Raw genomic sequence first — 14,232 nt, 5'->3', positions numbered from 1 at the left:
TATGTGTAGGAGGATAAAATAATTCAGAGACAGTGTGTGTGTGTGTGTGTGTGTGTGTGTGTGTGTGTGTGTTGTTTCTGTATAAAATTTTGGAAGGGTAAATAAGAAACTGTGGATTTTAGGGCGTGAAATTGGGTTGTGGGGAAAAGAAAGAGAGAGAGGTTTTTAAATATTTAGTCTTTAAACCTGTGAGTATATTATCTTTTCAAATTAAGTCAAAAAATTAAATTTAAAAATCACATAAAATATCAATCTAGTATAACTTTCAGGGCATTGTCATAACATTTGCCCACTTGTGGTTTCACCGTCTGCTCTTGTTCTGAGCTGTAGTGATGTGAGGTGAGACAGAAATGCATACACACCCATAGCTTGATTACAACTGAGGAAGGTGGAGGACTAACCCACAAAAATTCGATGTGTCTTGTGATGAGCCACACCCCTTCCCCCCAAAGTTTTTCACAGATAATCCACGCTTTACCTCGATAGTAGGCAAACTGCAGGTAGTCATAATGTAGGGGAAGAAAGTTCTCGATTGGTGAGAGGCGGCCAGGGCGGGTGGCAAGTTCCCTCACGCATTCATGCTGACAAACCAGCACCTGCACATAGTGATCTGAAAAACAAGAGCCAAGAAGTGGGTTCCTCTCATCTGCTCAACGTCCAGACTTCAAAGTGAGAACTACGGTTACGCAGGGCATCTCATCTCACCATACACTCTTAGAGAGATATCATTATCATCCTCATTCATGACCAGAAATCCTTTTCCCAAAGAAAGTAAGTGACTCGCCAAGGCTTCCTAACCAGTGATCACTAGACTAATTACTAGTAGATTCTAAGTGTATAGCACTCTTTCCTTCCGTGTATTCTTTTTCTACATCTCCTGAAAGTGACATAGGCCATCTCATCCCACCCATGCCCAGCTGAGTAGATTACTTTCTTATTTAAAAACTTGGGGGTCTCTTTTTGGACTTTAGATGGCCTGAAGTGTCCTGGAGTCAGGATGGGAAGTTCAGATCCCAGTTATGTTAAGGACCGGTTGAGAGAAAGGAACTGCCACGTACGTGGGGAGGTCACACAGAGAAGTGAAGCCACAATGCTCTTTTTCCTTGTTAATATTTTCAAGCCACTTTTACTAAAGGGGAAATAAAAGCAACATTCCTTTACATCCATTGATCAGGAACGTATTCTACCCAGTTACAAATTAGTCTATCACCTGGACATTATAAATCCTAATACTGTAGGGACTGGTAAAATAGGAGAAGGATGAAAGCTAAAGAATTTGAAGAAGCATTTTGCCTCTTTTTCTTTGTTCCCATTCTTCTCACTTGCAAACAGGCGAGGATCCTGAAGTGCAGGGGTTTTCATGCTCCTTTTAGCTCTGGGTTCTATCTCATACAAGCATGAGCAGAGGAAACACAAGTGGCTAATGTCCCAGAAAGAAAACGCTTCTTACATTTTGCCCCGACTCTGATTTCTACAATGAAGATAGAGGCAGTCTTTTCCATTAAGAGAATAGTCCATTCATGCTTGTGCAGAGCAAGTTCTCCTGAGAATAATGATAAAACCACCCGACTTCATGACTGTACAGTCTAATCCACAACTGCCTCCATTCAAAAGGCTTTCTATTATGCAGAGTCTGGCTTGTATCTAGATGACCTTGAATAGGGACCCCCAAAACACAACAGAAAGGAAATATCTGTTTCCTGGTGTGTAGGGAAATGTGCTAATTCTCTTAAAACCTGGCTAACTCAATCTAATATAGTACAGCTAATAAGATCACTATCATCCATTGGTTCTTAATTTCAGTTGGAAGACATGAAGAGAAGAATGGGTTATGTTTATTTGATTAGCATGTTATAAATAAATAGCTAGGTATTTTATTTCTTAAGAAAACAACAAACAACTCTCAAGCATTTCTCATAGTTTCGCTGGCCATTTGCTTTCCTCTTTACCTTTTAATATTCACTCCTAATTCCAAATGACAAGCAAAAGGAAAAGGTGGGAAACACACCCAACAGGAATCCACAATCTGAATGAAAGTATTTTTCAAAGTAAGATATTAATAGCAGCAAAATAAGAGTGACAAAATGATATCCTTTAAGGCTTCAGTGAGCATGGCTGGTAATAAATAACTGCATTCAGAAGCCATTTGTAGTTTTCTCCAATTGGTAATGTTCTTCCAAGTCTAAAAGTCAAAAACTCTGGCTTTCTAAATACATTCTGTATTTTAAAAGCCAGTTTTACTCCTAATCGAGAATAGTTTTGAACCAGGCAGGAATTTACATAGTTAGAGTAATGATATCCCTTTTTATTAGTTGTATTCCTTGCCTCCTTTCTATATCAAATGTTACTGTGAAATGATTATGTTTTAATAGGTTTGAGATTCAAGACACTCGCATGGGAATACTTTTAAAGATTTCCATCTCATTATGAATTGGATATGCTTCAAATTCCTGAGAAGACTTACCATATTCCTGCAACATATAATATTTGATTAAACTTGAGGGACTATGAATTTTTTATCACTTTTCTTTATTAGAAGTGGGGTGATGGTGGTGGTAGCTGTGTTAGTAGCCTGAGTTAGGAGACTTCTATTCTTTTCCAGCAACCAACAGGCTGTGGTGACCTCAGAAAATTGCAAAATGTTAATTTGTGGGAATTTGTCAGTCAATCCTCTTAAACCAGATCTAGGACATTTGCCAAAGCTGTTCAGTGGCCATTGGTAGAGGTAGGTGTAGAGATGAATGTGGGAATGAAAGCAGGGAACCTATCCTTAAAAAAACTACAAGATAGTAAACTGTAATAAAGGAAAAGCCTGCCCATTCTCAAATAAAAGATTAAGTTAAAGAAATATTCAGCAGTTGAAATGTGAAGCACACATAAAAGTGACATTCAAATGAGCAGTGTTTACAAAAATGCAAGTAAATTGCTCTGGTAGAGGCCCAATAAAATAAAACCTTATGGGAAAAAAATCCCCAATAATGCTGTATTGATTTTAAGTGAATTGAGTTGAACTTGGGTAATTGAATGTGTAGCAAATAAGTCACTTGACAAATAATATATTTACAATAGCCAAGGTATGGAAGCAGCCTAAGTGCCCATCAATAGATGAATGTATAAAGAAGATGTGATATATGTGCACACACAATGGAACAGTACTCAGCCCTCAGCCATAAAAAAGAATGAAATCTTGTTACTTGTGACAACATGGATAGACCTAGAAGGTATTATGCTAATAAGTCAGAAAGAGGAAGAAAAATACTATATGGTTTCACTTATATGTGCAATCTAAAGACAAAACAAAACAAAACAGAACAAATGAACAAACATAACAAAACAGAGTTATAGATACAGAGAACAAATGGGCCAGAGGGGTAGGTGGTGGGGGAGGAAAAAATAGGTGAGGAGGCTTAAGACATGCAAACTTCCAGTTGCAAAATAAATAAGTCATGGTTATGAAATGTACAGTGTGGGGAATACAGTCAATAACTATGCAATATCTTTGTATGGTGACATATTTTAACTAGACTTATTGTGGTGATCAGTTTGAAATGTATAGATATATACATATTTCTAAAATGTAAAAAAAAAAGGCTAAAAGAAGGCACATTGATTTTCAGTTTACTTCTTAGTCTAAATTTTGATAGATATTTCCTAATTACCCCTCTAAAAAACCTCAACACAAACTTGCACAAGGCTCTTAGATAACCTCATCCACCAGAGGGCAGACAGCAGAAGCAAGAACTACAATCCTGCAGCCTGTGGAAGAAAACCACATTCACAGAAAGATAGACAAGATGAAAAGGCAGAGGGCTATGTACCAGATGAAGGGACAAGATAAAACGCCATAAAGACAACTAAATGAAGTGGAGATAGGCAATCTTCCAGAAAAACAATTCAGAATAATGATAGTGAAGATGATCCAGGGCCTCAGAAAAACAATGGAGGCAAAGATCGAGTAGATGCAAGAAATGTTTAACAAAGACCTAGAAGAATTAAAGAACAAACAAACAGAGGTGAACAATACAACAATACAATAACTAAAATGAAAAATACACTAGAAGGAATCAATAGCAGAATAACTGAGACAGAAGAACGGATAAGTGACCTGGAAGACAGAATGGTGGAATTCACTGCTGCGGAACAGAATAAAGAAAAAAGAATGAAATGAAATGAAGACAGCCTAAGAGACCTCTGGGACAATATTAAATGCAACAACATTTGCATTATAGGGGTCCCAGAAGCAGAAGAGCGAGAAAAAGGACCTGAGAAAATATTAGAAGAGATTATAGTCGAAAACTTCCCTAACATGGGAAAGGAAATAGCCACCCAAGTCCAGGAAGCGCAGAGAGTCCCATATAGGTTAAACCCAAGGAGAAACATGCGGAAACACATAGTAATCAAACTGGTAAAAATTAAAGACAAAGAAAAATTATTGAAAGCAGCAAGGGAACAATGACAAATAACATACAAGGAAACTCCCATAAGGCTAACAGCTGATTTCTCAGCAGAAACTCTACAAGCCAGAAGGGAGTGACATGACATATTTAAAATGATGAAAGGGAAGGACCTACAACCAAGATTACTCTACCCGGCAAGGATCTCATTCATTTTCAATGGAGAAATCAGAAGTTTTACAGACAAGCAAAAGCTAAGAGAATTCAGCATCACCAAACCAGCTCTACAACAAATGCTAAAGGAACTTCTCTAAGTGGGAAACACAAGAGAAGAAAAGGACCTACAAAAACAAACCCAAAACAATTAAGAAAATAGTCATAGGAACATACATATCGATAATTACCTTAAACATGAATGGATTAAATGCTCCAACCAAAAGACACAGGCTCACTGAATGGATATAAAAAGAAGACCCATATATATGCTGTCTACAAGAGATCCACTTCAGACCTAGGGACACATACAGACTGAAAGTGAGGGGATGGGAAAAGATATTCCATGAAAATGGAAATCAAAAGAAAGCTGGAGTAGCAATACTCATATAAGATAAAATAGACTTTAAAATAAAGAATGTTACAAGAGACAAGGAAGGACACTGCATAATGATCAAGGGATCAATCCAAGAAGAAGATAAAACAATTATAAATATATACGCACCCACCATAGGAGCACCTCAATACATAAGGCAACTGCTAACAGCTATAAAAGAGGAAATTGACAGTAACACAATAATAGTGGGAGACTTTAAAACCTCACTTACACCAATGGACAGATCATCCAGACAGAAAAGTAAAAAGGAAACACAAGCTTTAAAAGACAAAATAGACCAGATAGATTTAATTGATATTTATAGGACATTCCATCCAAAAACAGCAGATTCTTCTCAAGTGTGCACAGGACATTCTACAGGATAGATCACATCTTGGGTCACAAATCAAACCTCAGTAAATTTAAGAAAATTGAAATCATATCAAACATCTTTTCTGACCACAATGCTATGATATTAGAAATTAATTAAAGGGGAAAAAATGTAAAAAACACAAACACATGGAGGATAAACAATACGTTACTTAATAACCAAGAGATCACTGAAGAAATCAAAGAGGAAATCAAAAAATACCTAGAGACAAATGACAATGAAAACACGATGATCCAAAACCTACGGGCCGCAGCAAAAGCAGTTCTAAGAGGGAAGTTTATCGCAATACAATCCTACCTCAAGAAACAACAAACATCTCAAATAACCAATCTAACCTTACACCTAAGGGAACTAGAGAAAGAAGAACAAACAAAACCCAAAGTTAGTAGAAGGAAAGAAATCATAAAGATCAGAGCAGAAATAAATGAAATAGAAACAAAGAAAACAGTAGCAAAGATCAATAAAACTAAAAGCTGGATCTTTGAGAAGATAAACAAAATTGATAAGCCACTAGCCAGACTCATCAAGAAAAGTAGGGAGAGAACTCAAATCAATAAAATTACAAATGAAAGAGGAGAAGTTACAACAGACACCGCAGAAATACAAAGCATCCTAAGAGACTACTACAAGCAACTCTACGCCAATAAAATGGACAACCTGGAAGAAATGGAAAAATTCTTAGAAAGGTATAACCTTCCAAGACTGAACCAGGAAGAAATAGAAAATATGAACTGAACAATCACAAGTTATGAAAATGAAACTGTGATCAAAAATCTTCCAACAAACAAAAGTCCAGGACCAGAATTCTATCAAATATTTAGAGAAGAGCTAACACCCATCCTTCTCAAACTCTTCCAAAAAATTGCAGAGGAAGGGGCACTCTCAATCACATTCTATGAGGCCACCATCACCCTGATACCAAAACCAGGCAAAGATACTATAAAAAAAGAAAATTACAGACCAATATCACTGATGAATACAGATGCAAAAATCCTCAACAAAATACTATCAAACAGAATCCAACAGCACATTAAAAGCATCATACACCATGATCAAGTGGGATTTATCCCAGGGATGCAAGGATTCTTTAGTATATGCAAATCAATCAATGTGATACACCATATTAACAAATTGAAAAAGAAAAACCGTACGATCATCTCAATAGATGCAGAAAAAGCTTCTGACAAAATTCAACACCCATTTATGATAAAAACTCTCCAGAAAGTGGACATACAGGGAACCTACCTGAACATAATAAAGGCCATATATGACAAACCCACAGCAAACATCATTCTCAATGGTGAAAAATTAAAAGCATTTCCTCTAAGATCAGGAACAAGGCAAGGATGGCCACTCTCACCACTCTTATTCAATATAGTTTTGGAAGTCTTAGACACGGCAATCAGAGAAGAAAAAGAAACAAACTGAACACAAATTGGAAAAGAAGAAGTAAAACTGTCACTGCCTGCAGATGACATGATACTATACATAGAGAATCCTAAAGATGCCACCAGAAAACTACTAGAGCTAATCAATGTATTTGGTAACATTGCAGGATACAAAATTAATGCACAGAAATCTCTTGCATTCCTACACACTAATGATGAAAAATCTGAAAGAGAAATTAAGGAAACACTCCCATTTACCATTGCAACCAAAAGAATAAAATACCTAGGAATAAACCTACCTAGGGAGACAAAAGACCTGTAGGCAGGAACCTGTAAGACACTGATGAAAGAAATTAAAGATGATACAAACAGATGGAGAGATATATCATGTTCTTGGATTGGAGAATCAATATTGTGAAAATGACTATACTACCCAAAGCAATCTACAGAGTCAGTGTAATCCCTATCAAATTACCAATGGCATTTTTTACAGAACTAGAACAAAAAATCTTAAAATTTGTATGGAGACACAAAAGACCCCGAATAGCCAAAGTGGTCTTGAGGGAAAAAAAAATGAGCTGGAGGAATCAGACTCCCTGACTTCAGACAACACTACAAAGCTACAGTAATCAAGACAATATGGTACTGGCACAAAAACAGAAATATAGACCAATGGAACAGGATAGAAAGCCCAGAGATAAACCCATGCACCCATGGTCAACTAATCTATGACAAAGGATGGAAGGATGTACAATGGAGAAAAGACAGTCTCTTCAATAAGTGGTGCTGGGAAAACTGGACAGCTACATGTAAAAGAATGAAATTAGAACACTCCCTAACACCATTCACAAAAATAAACTCAAAATGGATTAGAGACCTAAATGTAAGACTGGACACTATAAAACTCTTAGAGGAAAACATAGGAAGAACACTCTTTGACATAAATCACAGCAAGATCTTTTTTGATCCACTTCTTAGAGTAATGGAAATAAAAACAAAAATAAACAAATGGGACCTAATGAAACTTCAAAGCTTTTGCTCAGCAAAGGAAACTACAAACACAATGAAAAGACAACCCTCAGAATGGGAGAAAATATTTGCAAACAAATCAACGGATAAAGGATTAATCTCCAAAATATATAAACAGCTCATGCAGCTCAATATTAAAAAAACGCACAACCCAATCCAAAAATTGGCAGAAGACCTAAATAAACATTTCTCCAATGAAGACATACAGATGGCCAAGAAGCACAGGAAAAGTTGCTCAACATCACTAATTATTAGAGAAGTGCAAATCAAAACTACAATGAGGTATCACCTCATACCAGTTAGAATGGGCATCACCAGAAAATCTAAAAACAACAGATGCTGGAGAGGGTGTGGAGAAAAGGGAACCCTCTTGCACTGTTGGTGGGAATATAAATTGATACAGCCACTTTGGAGAACAGTAGGGAGGTTCCTTAAAAAACTATAAATAGAATTACCATATGACCCAGCAATCTCACTACTGGGCATATACCAAGAGAAAACCATAATTCAAAAAGACACATGCATCCCAATGTTCATTGCAGCACTATTTACAATAGCCAGGACATGGAAGCAGCCTAAATGCCCATCAATAGACAAATGGATAAAGAAGATGTGGTACATATATACAATGGAACATTACACAGCCATAAAAAGGAATGAAATTAGTTTATTTGTAGAGACGTGGATGGATCTAGAGACTGTCATTCAGAGTGAAGTAAGTCAGAAAGAGAAAAACAAATATTGTATATTAACGCATATATGTGGAACTTAGAAAAATGGTACAGGTGAACCGGTTTGCAGGGCAGAAATTGAGACACAGATGTAGAGAACAAATGTATGGGCACCAAGGGGGGAACATGGCAGAAGGGGGTGGTGGTGTGTTGAATTGGGAGACTGAGATTTACATATATACACTAATATGTATAAAATGGATAACTAATAAGAACCTGCTGTATAAAAAAATAAATAAAATAAAATTCAAAAAAAAAAAACCTCAACAATTTAAGACCTATATTTTCACAAATGTATAGTATTATTAACCTTTTAATCTCTGCAATGTGATTGATGGATAGGTCGTCTCCTTCCTTCCTTCCTTCCCTCATCCTTTCTTCCTTCCACCCATTCATTTAACAGATATTCACTAAGCACCTGCTATTTGCCAGTCACCATAAGTAGGCACTGAGGATTAAGCACTTAACAAGATAGGGCAATAGCCAAGTGAGAGAAGACAACATTTTCAAGTCTGTAAGTGGAAATGAGCCTGGCGTACCTTAGGAATTAAAATAAGTACAGATGAACACTAGTACGCAGTCATGAAAGTCCTTGTTAAAGGTTTTGGGTTTTATTTCAAGTGCAATGGAAGCCAGTGGCGTGGCAGGGGGTGATTCAGCATATCTGTGAGCAGACTTTCTGTTTTTTGGAAAACTGTTCTGTCTGCCTACAGAGTGAAACCTGATCAGAACGTGAGGACCAGCAAGGAAACTATCACAGTGAATTAGTTAAAATATAGTGTTGATTTGAACCAGGGTGGTAGCAAAAGGAGTGGAGGGAACCAGGAAATCTCAAATGCTATTAGGAAGTAGCATCTTTCAAAGTTTGGTAACAAGTCGGAGGGGAATAAGAATTGAAGGAAATGTTGGATTGAAAGATAACTTCTAGGGATTTGGTTTGAGCTACTAGGTGAGTGATGCTTTTTATGAAGACAGAAAACATTGGAAGTTGGGGAAAGAAAACTGACTTTATTAATCTGCATTTCTATGAGTATATGAGAAGTTGAACATTGTTTTTCATGTTTTATAACTTGGAATACAATATGCACTCAACAAATATGTGTTAAACATTTATTATTGAATAAATAACCTTTGCCCATTTTTTAACTGTGTAGATCTTCAAAGTATGGGCTCTAGAGTGAGAAAAACCTAGGTTTGATTCCCAGTTTCACCTTAATCCCATTACTTAATCTTTCTGAGGTCTAAATTCCTCATTTAAAAGGGGAGAAGAGGGTGAATAACAATACCTACAAGGAGTTGTTTATAGGATTAAAAGAGATATAGCTATATAAAATGCTCTGTATATTTTAACTGTTAAATAAATTTTGCTTATTTTTATTACTACCAATAAATAAGAAATGAATTACCAGTACTACTAATAATTCACAGTCTGTGTTTAAGTAGTAATGATATTAACTGTTTTCCTGTAAACATTTTGCAACTTTTTCCACTTGCTATTATAAATCAATTTGATTAAAGTAGCTTTTATATTTATAAATCTTATGTAAAATCTATCTTTTTCTTAAAATTTCTTGTCTTTCATCATGCTAAGAAGAGCTTTCCTACTGTTATACAAATATTCCCTTGCATTTTCTTCTAACAGTTCCATTTTTACTCATATTATTAATATAATAGAATTTATTTCGTGTATTTTTTCATATGCAGCAGAGAACTCAGTCCCCACCATACATGGTTAACTAGTCAACCTCCCCAATTAATGTATAATGAACTTTACCTACTATTTTAAATAGCGGTATATTAAATTCCCGTATGTAACAAAATATTCATTTAAGTAATAGAAGAAGACTATACAAAGATATTCACTACTACATTATTAATCATAATAAAAAACTGCAACTTGCTTAGTATTCATCAGTAAAGGACTGGTCAAATAAATTACACTTTCCCCATATAATGCAATAAGGTAGATCTACATGTACTTACATGAGAAGTCCACAATATATTGTTAAGCATAAAATGAAACAAAAACAAAACATATACTGAAAATCAATATTTACAGTGTTGTCTTATTTTTATAAAATGAAATAATAATTATAAATAAGTACCTAAATATTTGTGTGTGTATCTGAAAAAGCTTGGAAGCATAGTCACCAAAATTTAAGCTAGGGAAAGTAATCCACGGGAGAGAGGATGGGATACGTATAGGAGAATTTTTTTACAATTATACTTTTTACAATATATACGTCTACATTATTGGAATAGTTTTACAGATGGCATGTAGTATTTCTATAATCAGGAAATCAAGGGAAAAAATAAACTTTACCTGCAATGGCTTCATAGAGACCAGCTTTATACCCTAAGTACTCATATTCCTCAAATCTCTGAGGCCCCTCACACAGGGCTCTGCACTCTGTATCTTCATTGAAATATTCTCTTAAAGCTTGTTCAAAGTACTTGATAGCTAGTTCAAAGTCATCTGCCTCATAATGTTTAACTCCTTCACTGTAACTCTCCTGTAAAGAAACACAGAAAAATTTTTTTCAAAGAGCACCCAAGGGGCACTTGAATGGCAAAATGCAGGCAGACTCTGGATCACTTAGGTAGGTGGGTGTGGGACTCTTTTGCGCTGTGGAAGATAAAGAAGGATCGCACTGGGAGATAAAGGGAAACTCCCCTGGCTTCAACTAATTGTAAATGAGAAGGGACTGACTGAGCAAGCCTACTGCTGTGGCATCAATCAATTTCATTTTCTTCCTGAGCTCACTCAAGACTATATTTTCTAACCCTTTTAAATGCAGGTAGGGCCATGCAACAAAGTGCAGGAAGATGGATGTGGGTGGACGTGACACTCAATTCCAGGCCTGGTTCAAATTTTTGTGTGTGTGTGTGTGTGTGTATACTGCAATTTTATTGCAATGGCATAAGCAAAGTTAGTGTGTAAGAAATTTAAATGAAACAGTATGGTAAAATTATCAGAGAACCAAAAAATCTAAAAAGGAAGTACACCTAAAACATGAGAATTCAACATTCATTAATGTTCCATCTTCAGTTTTGATTGACACTTGATGCTTGCAAATTTTGAAACAAACTTTGAGATCATGATGACTATTTTGAATAGATTTCAGCACCAACACTAAGATTTGTGCATTCAGTTGGTTTGCAGTTGACTTGTTAGCCATTTACATAATGTATAGTACAGATTTGTCACAGATCAGATCACAGCGTTGAAGGAAAGAAGTACCTTCCTGTAATTAGAAAGGATCCCCTAAACTGCACTCAGCTTAAGACATCCAATGTACAAGAGCACGGAAACCATCATAATAATGTGGCTCCAGGGAACATAGTTCATTCTTTTAAAAAATAAAACGAAAAAAGACTTTCATCTAAAATCTTCCTCTCTTAGCCTTTTCTTCAGTCCTCTTGGAGGCCACACATTGAGAATGGTGATGTATCCAATTGAAAAAGATGCCCTTTCAACACACTGTGAATTTCAAGTAAGATTTCATTTAAAGGAATAATTATGTAGCTTAAAAAAATCAAAATTTGAAAAGGACAGGTACCGTGGAAAAAGCCACTGGACTAGTTGCTGGGAAACCATGGTGTGACCCTGAGCAATTCACATGGGCTTCAACTCCAGTGGGTAAAATTGAAGCGCTGGAGCGGGTGCTGAGGCTCAGAGAGGGTTACAGACATTTACGTCACATCTTACTTTTCACCATATCATACTGATTTTCTAAGTTAATTTTCTTTTTCTTTCAATTTTTCAACCCTGAATTACAATACTTCATCTTGGGAACTCTGAAAGTGTAAAAATGATACTGTATTGGACGTTGGAAATCAATGTGAGATATCCATTCATAGGAATTTGCTTTGAGTCCATTGAAAGGTAAGAGCACTAAGTTCCTCATGGTTAGGACAGGGTCCCCAAAGCTCACCAGGTGTGGTTTGGCATCCCGATCTACCAGCTGGAGGTCTTCAACACCCGCCATCGTTCTGTAATTCTTGATGTTCTGCTGCATTTCCATGTGCTCAGGGTTGGCCATGAAAAATGTGTGTGCTGCTTCCACTGCCTTTTCCAGCTGGTTAAGCTATAAAGAGAAAAAAAGAGGATCAAATGAAGGCAAATATTTCTAAACTGGGTTCAGTCCAAGGTCTCACAGACAGAAAGTGTCAGGGCTGAGTTCTAGTTCACATTCACTCTACCCAGCCTCCACACTAAAGGGCAAGAGGTTAATAAACAGTGCTCCTAAAATGATATGTGGGTATTTTGGCATTGGTGAAAATGGATGAATGTGCTTTGTTCCAAGTTCGTTTTCTTCTCCCTCTTTTCTAAGCCATATGTGTTTTCTGGCAAATTGAATCTACATGCTTCTGTTTGTCTTACGATTGATCAAAATTAAAATCTGCCAATGCTGGGCCACCTCTAATTCACATTTTCAATATTTTTGTCTTTTATTTTCTCTTCTTTTCTTTTTGTTCCTTTTGCCTTTAATCCTGACAATGGAAGAATAAACTGTGACTTTCTGAAGGATGAGATTAGGGATACCTCCCACTCCTCCAAATCTGTTTTCAGGCTTTAGAATGTGAAGAACACAAGGTTAAAAGGAATAAATTTTTCCAATCCAGAAGAGATGCTAAATACAGCACACAAAATGTTATACCACATTCCTTTGATTGAGAAATTGATTCCAAACTTACAAGTTGGATTCTCATTAATATAAAAGGAAGGATTTTTAATAAACTACAAAGACACTATAAATCTCTTAAACCACTTAATAAGCTGCTCTCCATGTAACGTGCAATGATGCATTTTTTGGTAAAAAAATGTAATTAAATTTACTTGATTTAATACATTTTGCCCTATGCTTTATTCATGGAGAATGTCTATAGACAGAACCCTTTGCCTCATTTCAGAAAAGTGAATATTCACACTAGTACTAGTCATTTTCATGGTGAAATCCAAATTATGCTTGGTCTATTTTGAAGTATAAAGAAATGAAACTCACTGTTACTGAACAAATAAATATAAAATCATGGAAGGTATATAAGATTCACCTGAGTAGGCTTTTGATAGTCTGGCCACTCAAGTATTAGTAAGAAATAGAAAGTAGTAGTAAGTTCCTGAGTTCCCAGTCACTGCCTTCTCATGATATATAAAGAATCGTATCCCTTACTACAGAAAACATAAACTGCCCTATTTTAAGATCTGATATCCTTAACTTTGTCTAATAATAGTAAAGCCTTCTCCTTTTCTTTTTAATTTGCATATTCTTCGCTACTGGCCTTCCTTCCATCAAATCTTGCCTGAAATCAGCTTTCCTTGCCACTTTCACCTTTGTTCTCGATTCTGTGGTTTCAGAATTATTTTTGCTGTCAAAATCATTCATTTTGAATTCCTGGTTTCTTTCTTAAATTTCCTCAATTTCTCATACACCAACACAGACAAATATGAGCTGTATGGATGACTACATAGTGACAAGCATATAGCTATAGAGGAAAATGAATAGGTCCTAAATCGGGTATGTGTCTACACTTACTGACCAAGTGAACCTGGAAAAAGTCATTTAAACGCTTGTGTCTTGGTTCTCCACTAAGAAACTGTCATACCACCACCTACTACGTAGGATTTTGGAATGATTTAATTGTGTATTATATATAAATGTGCTTCAGAAATCACTAAAACCCTAAAGAGAAACAACTGGATATAATT

At 36.0% G+C, this 14,232-nt stretch overlaps 1 protein-coding gene across 1 annotated transcript in view; it reads right to left on the bottom strand.

Moving 5' to 3' along the window:
• The window catches only part of P3H2 (prolyl 3-hydroxylase 2), a 159,517-nt gene that overhangs the window by 29,735 nt on the left and 115,550 nt on the right, over nucleotides 1–14,232 (bottom strand). The window contains exons 2-4 of the mRNA XM_030860839.3: nucleotides 12,458–12,610; nucleotides 10,846–11,035; nucleotides 479–610 (exon numbers count right to left, since the gene is read on the bottom strand). Coding sequence (XP_030716699.1) covers nucleotides 479–610; nucleotides 10,846–11,035; nucleotides 12,458–12,610 — 475 coding nt within the window. The remainder of the gene's footprint in view (nucleotides 1–478; nucleotides 611–10,845; nucleotides 11,036–12,457; nucleotides 12,611–14,232) is intronic.

This window comes from Globicephala melas, chromosome 4 (genome assembly GCF_963455315.2).
Source record: "Globicephala melas chromosome 4, mGloMel1.2, whole genome shotgun sequence".
NCBI classification, from domain to species: domain Eukaryota; kingdom Metazoa; phylum Chordata; class Mammalia; order Artiodactyla; family Delphinidae; genus Globicephala; species Globicephala melas.
This window is presented reverse-complemented; position numbering and strand designations above follow the sequence as displayed.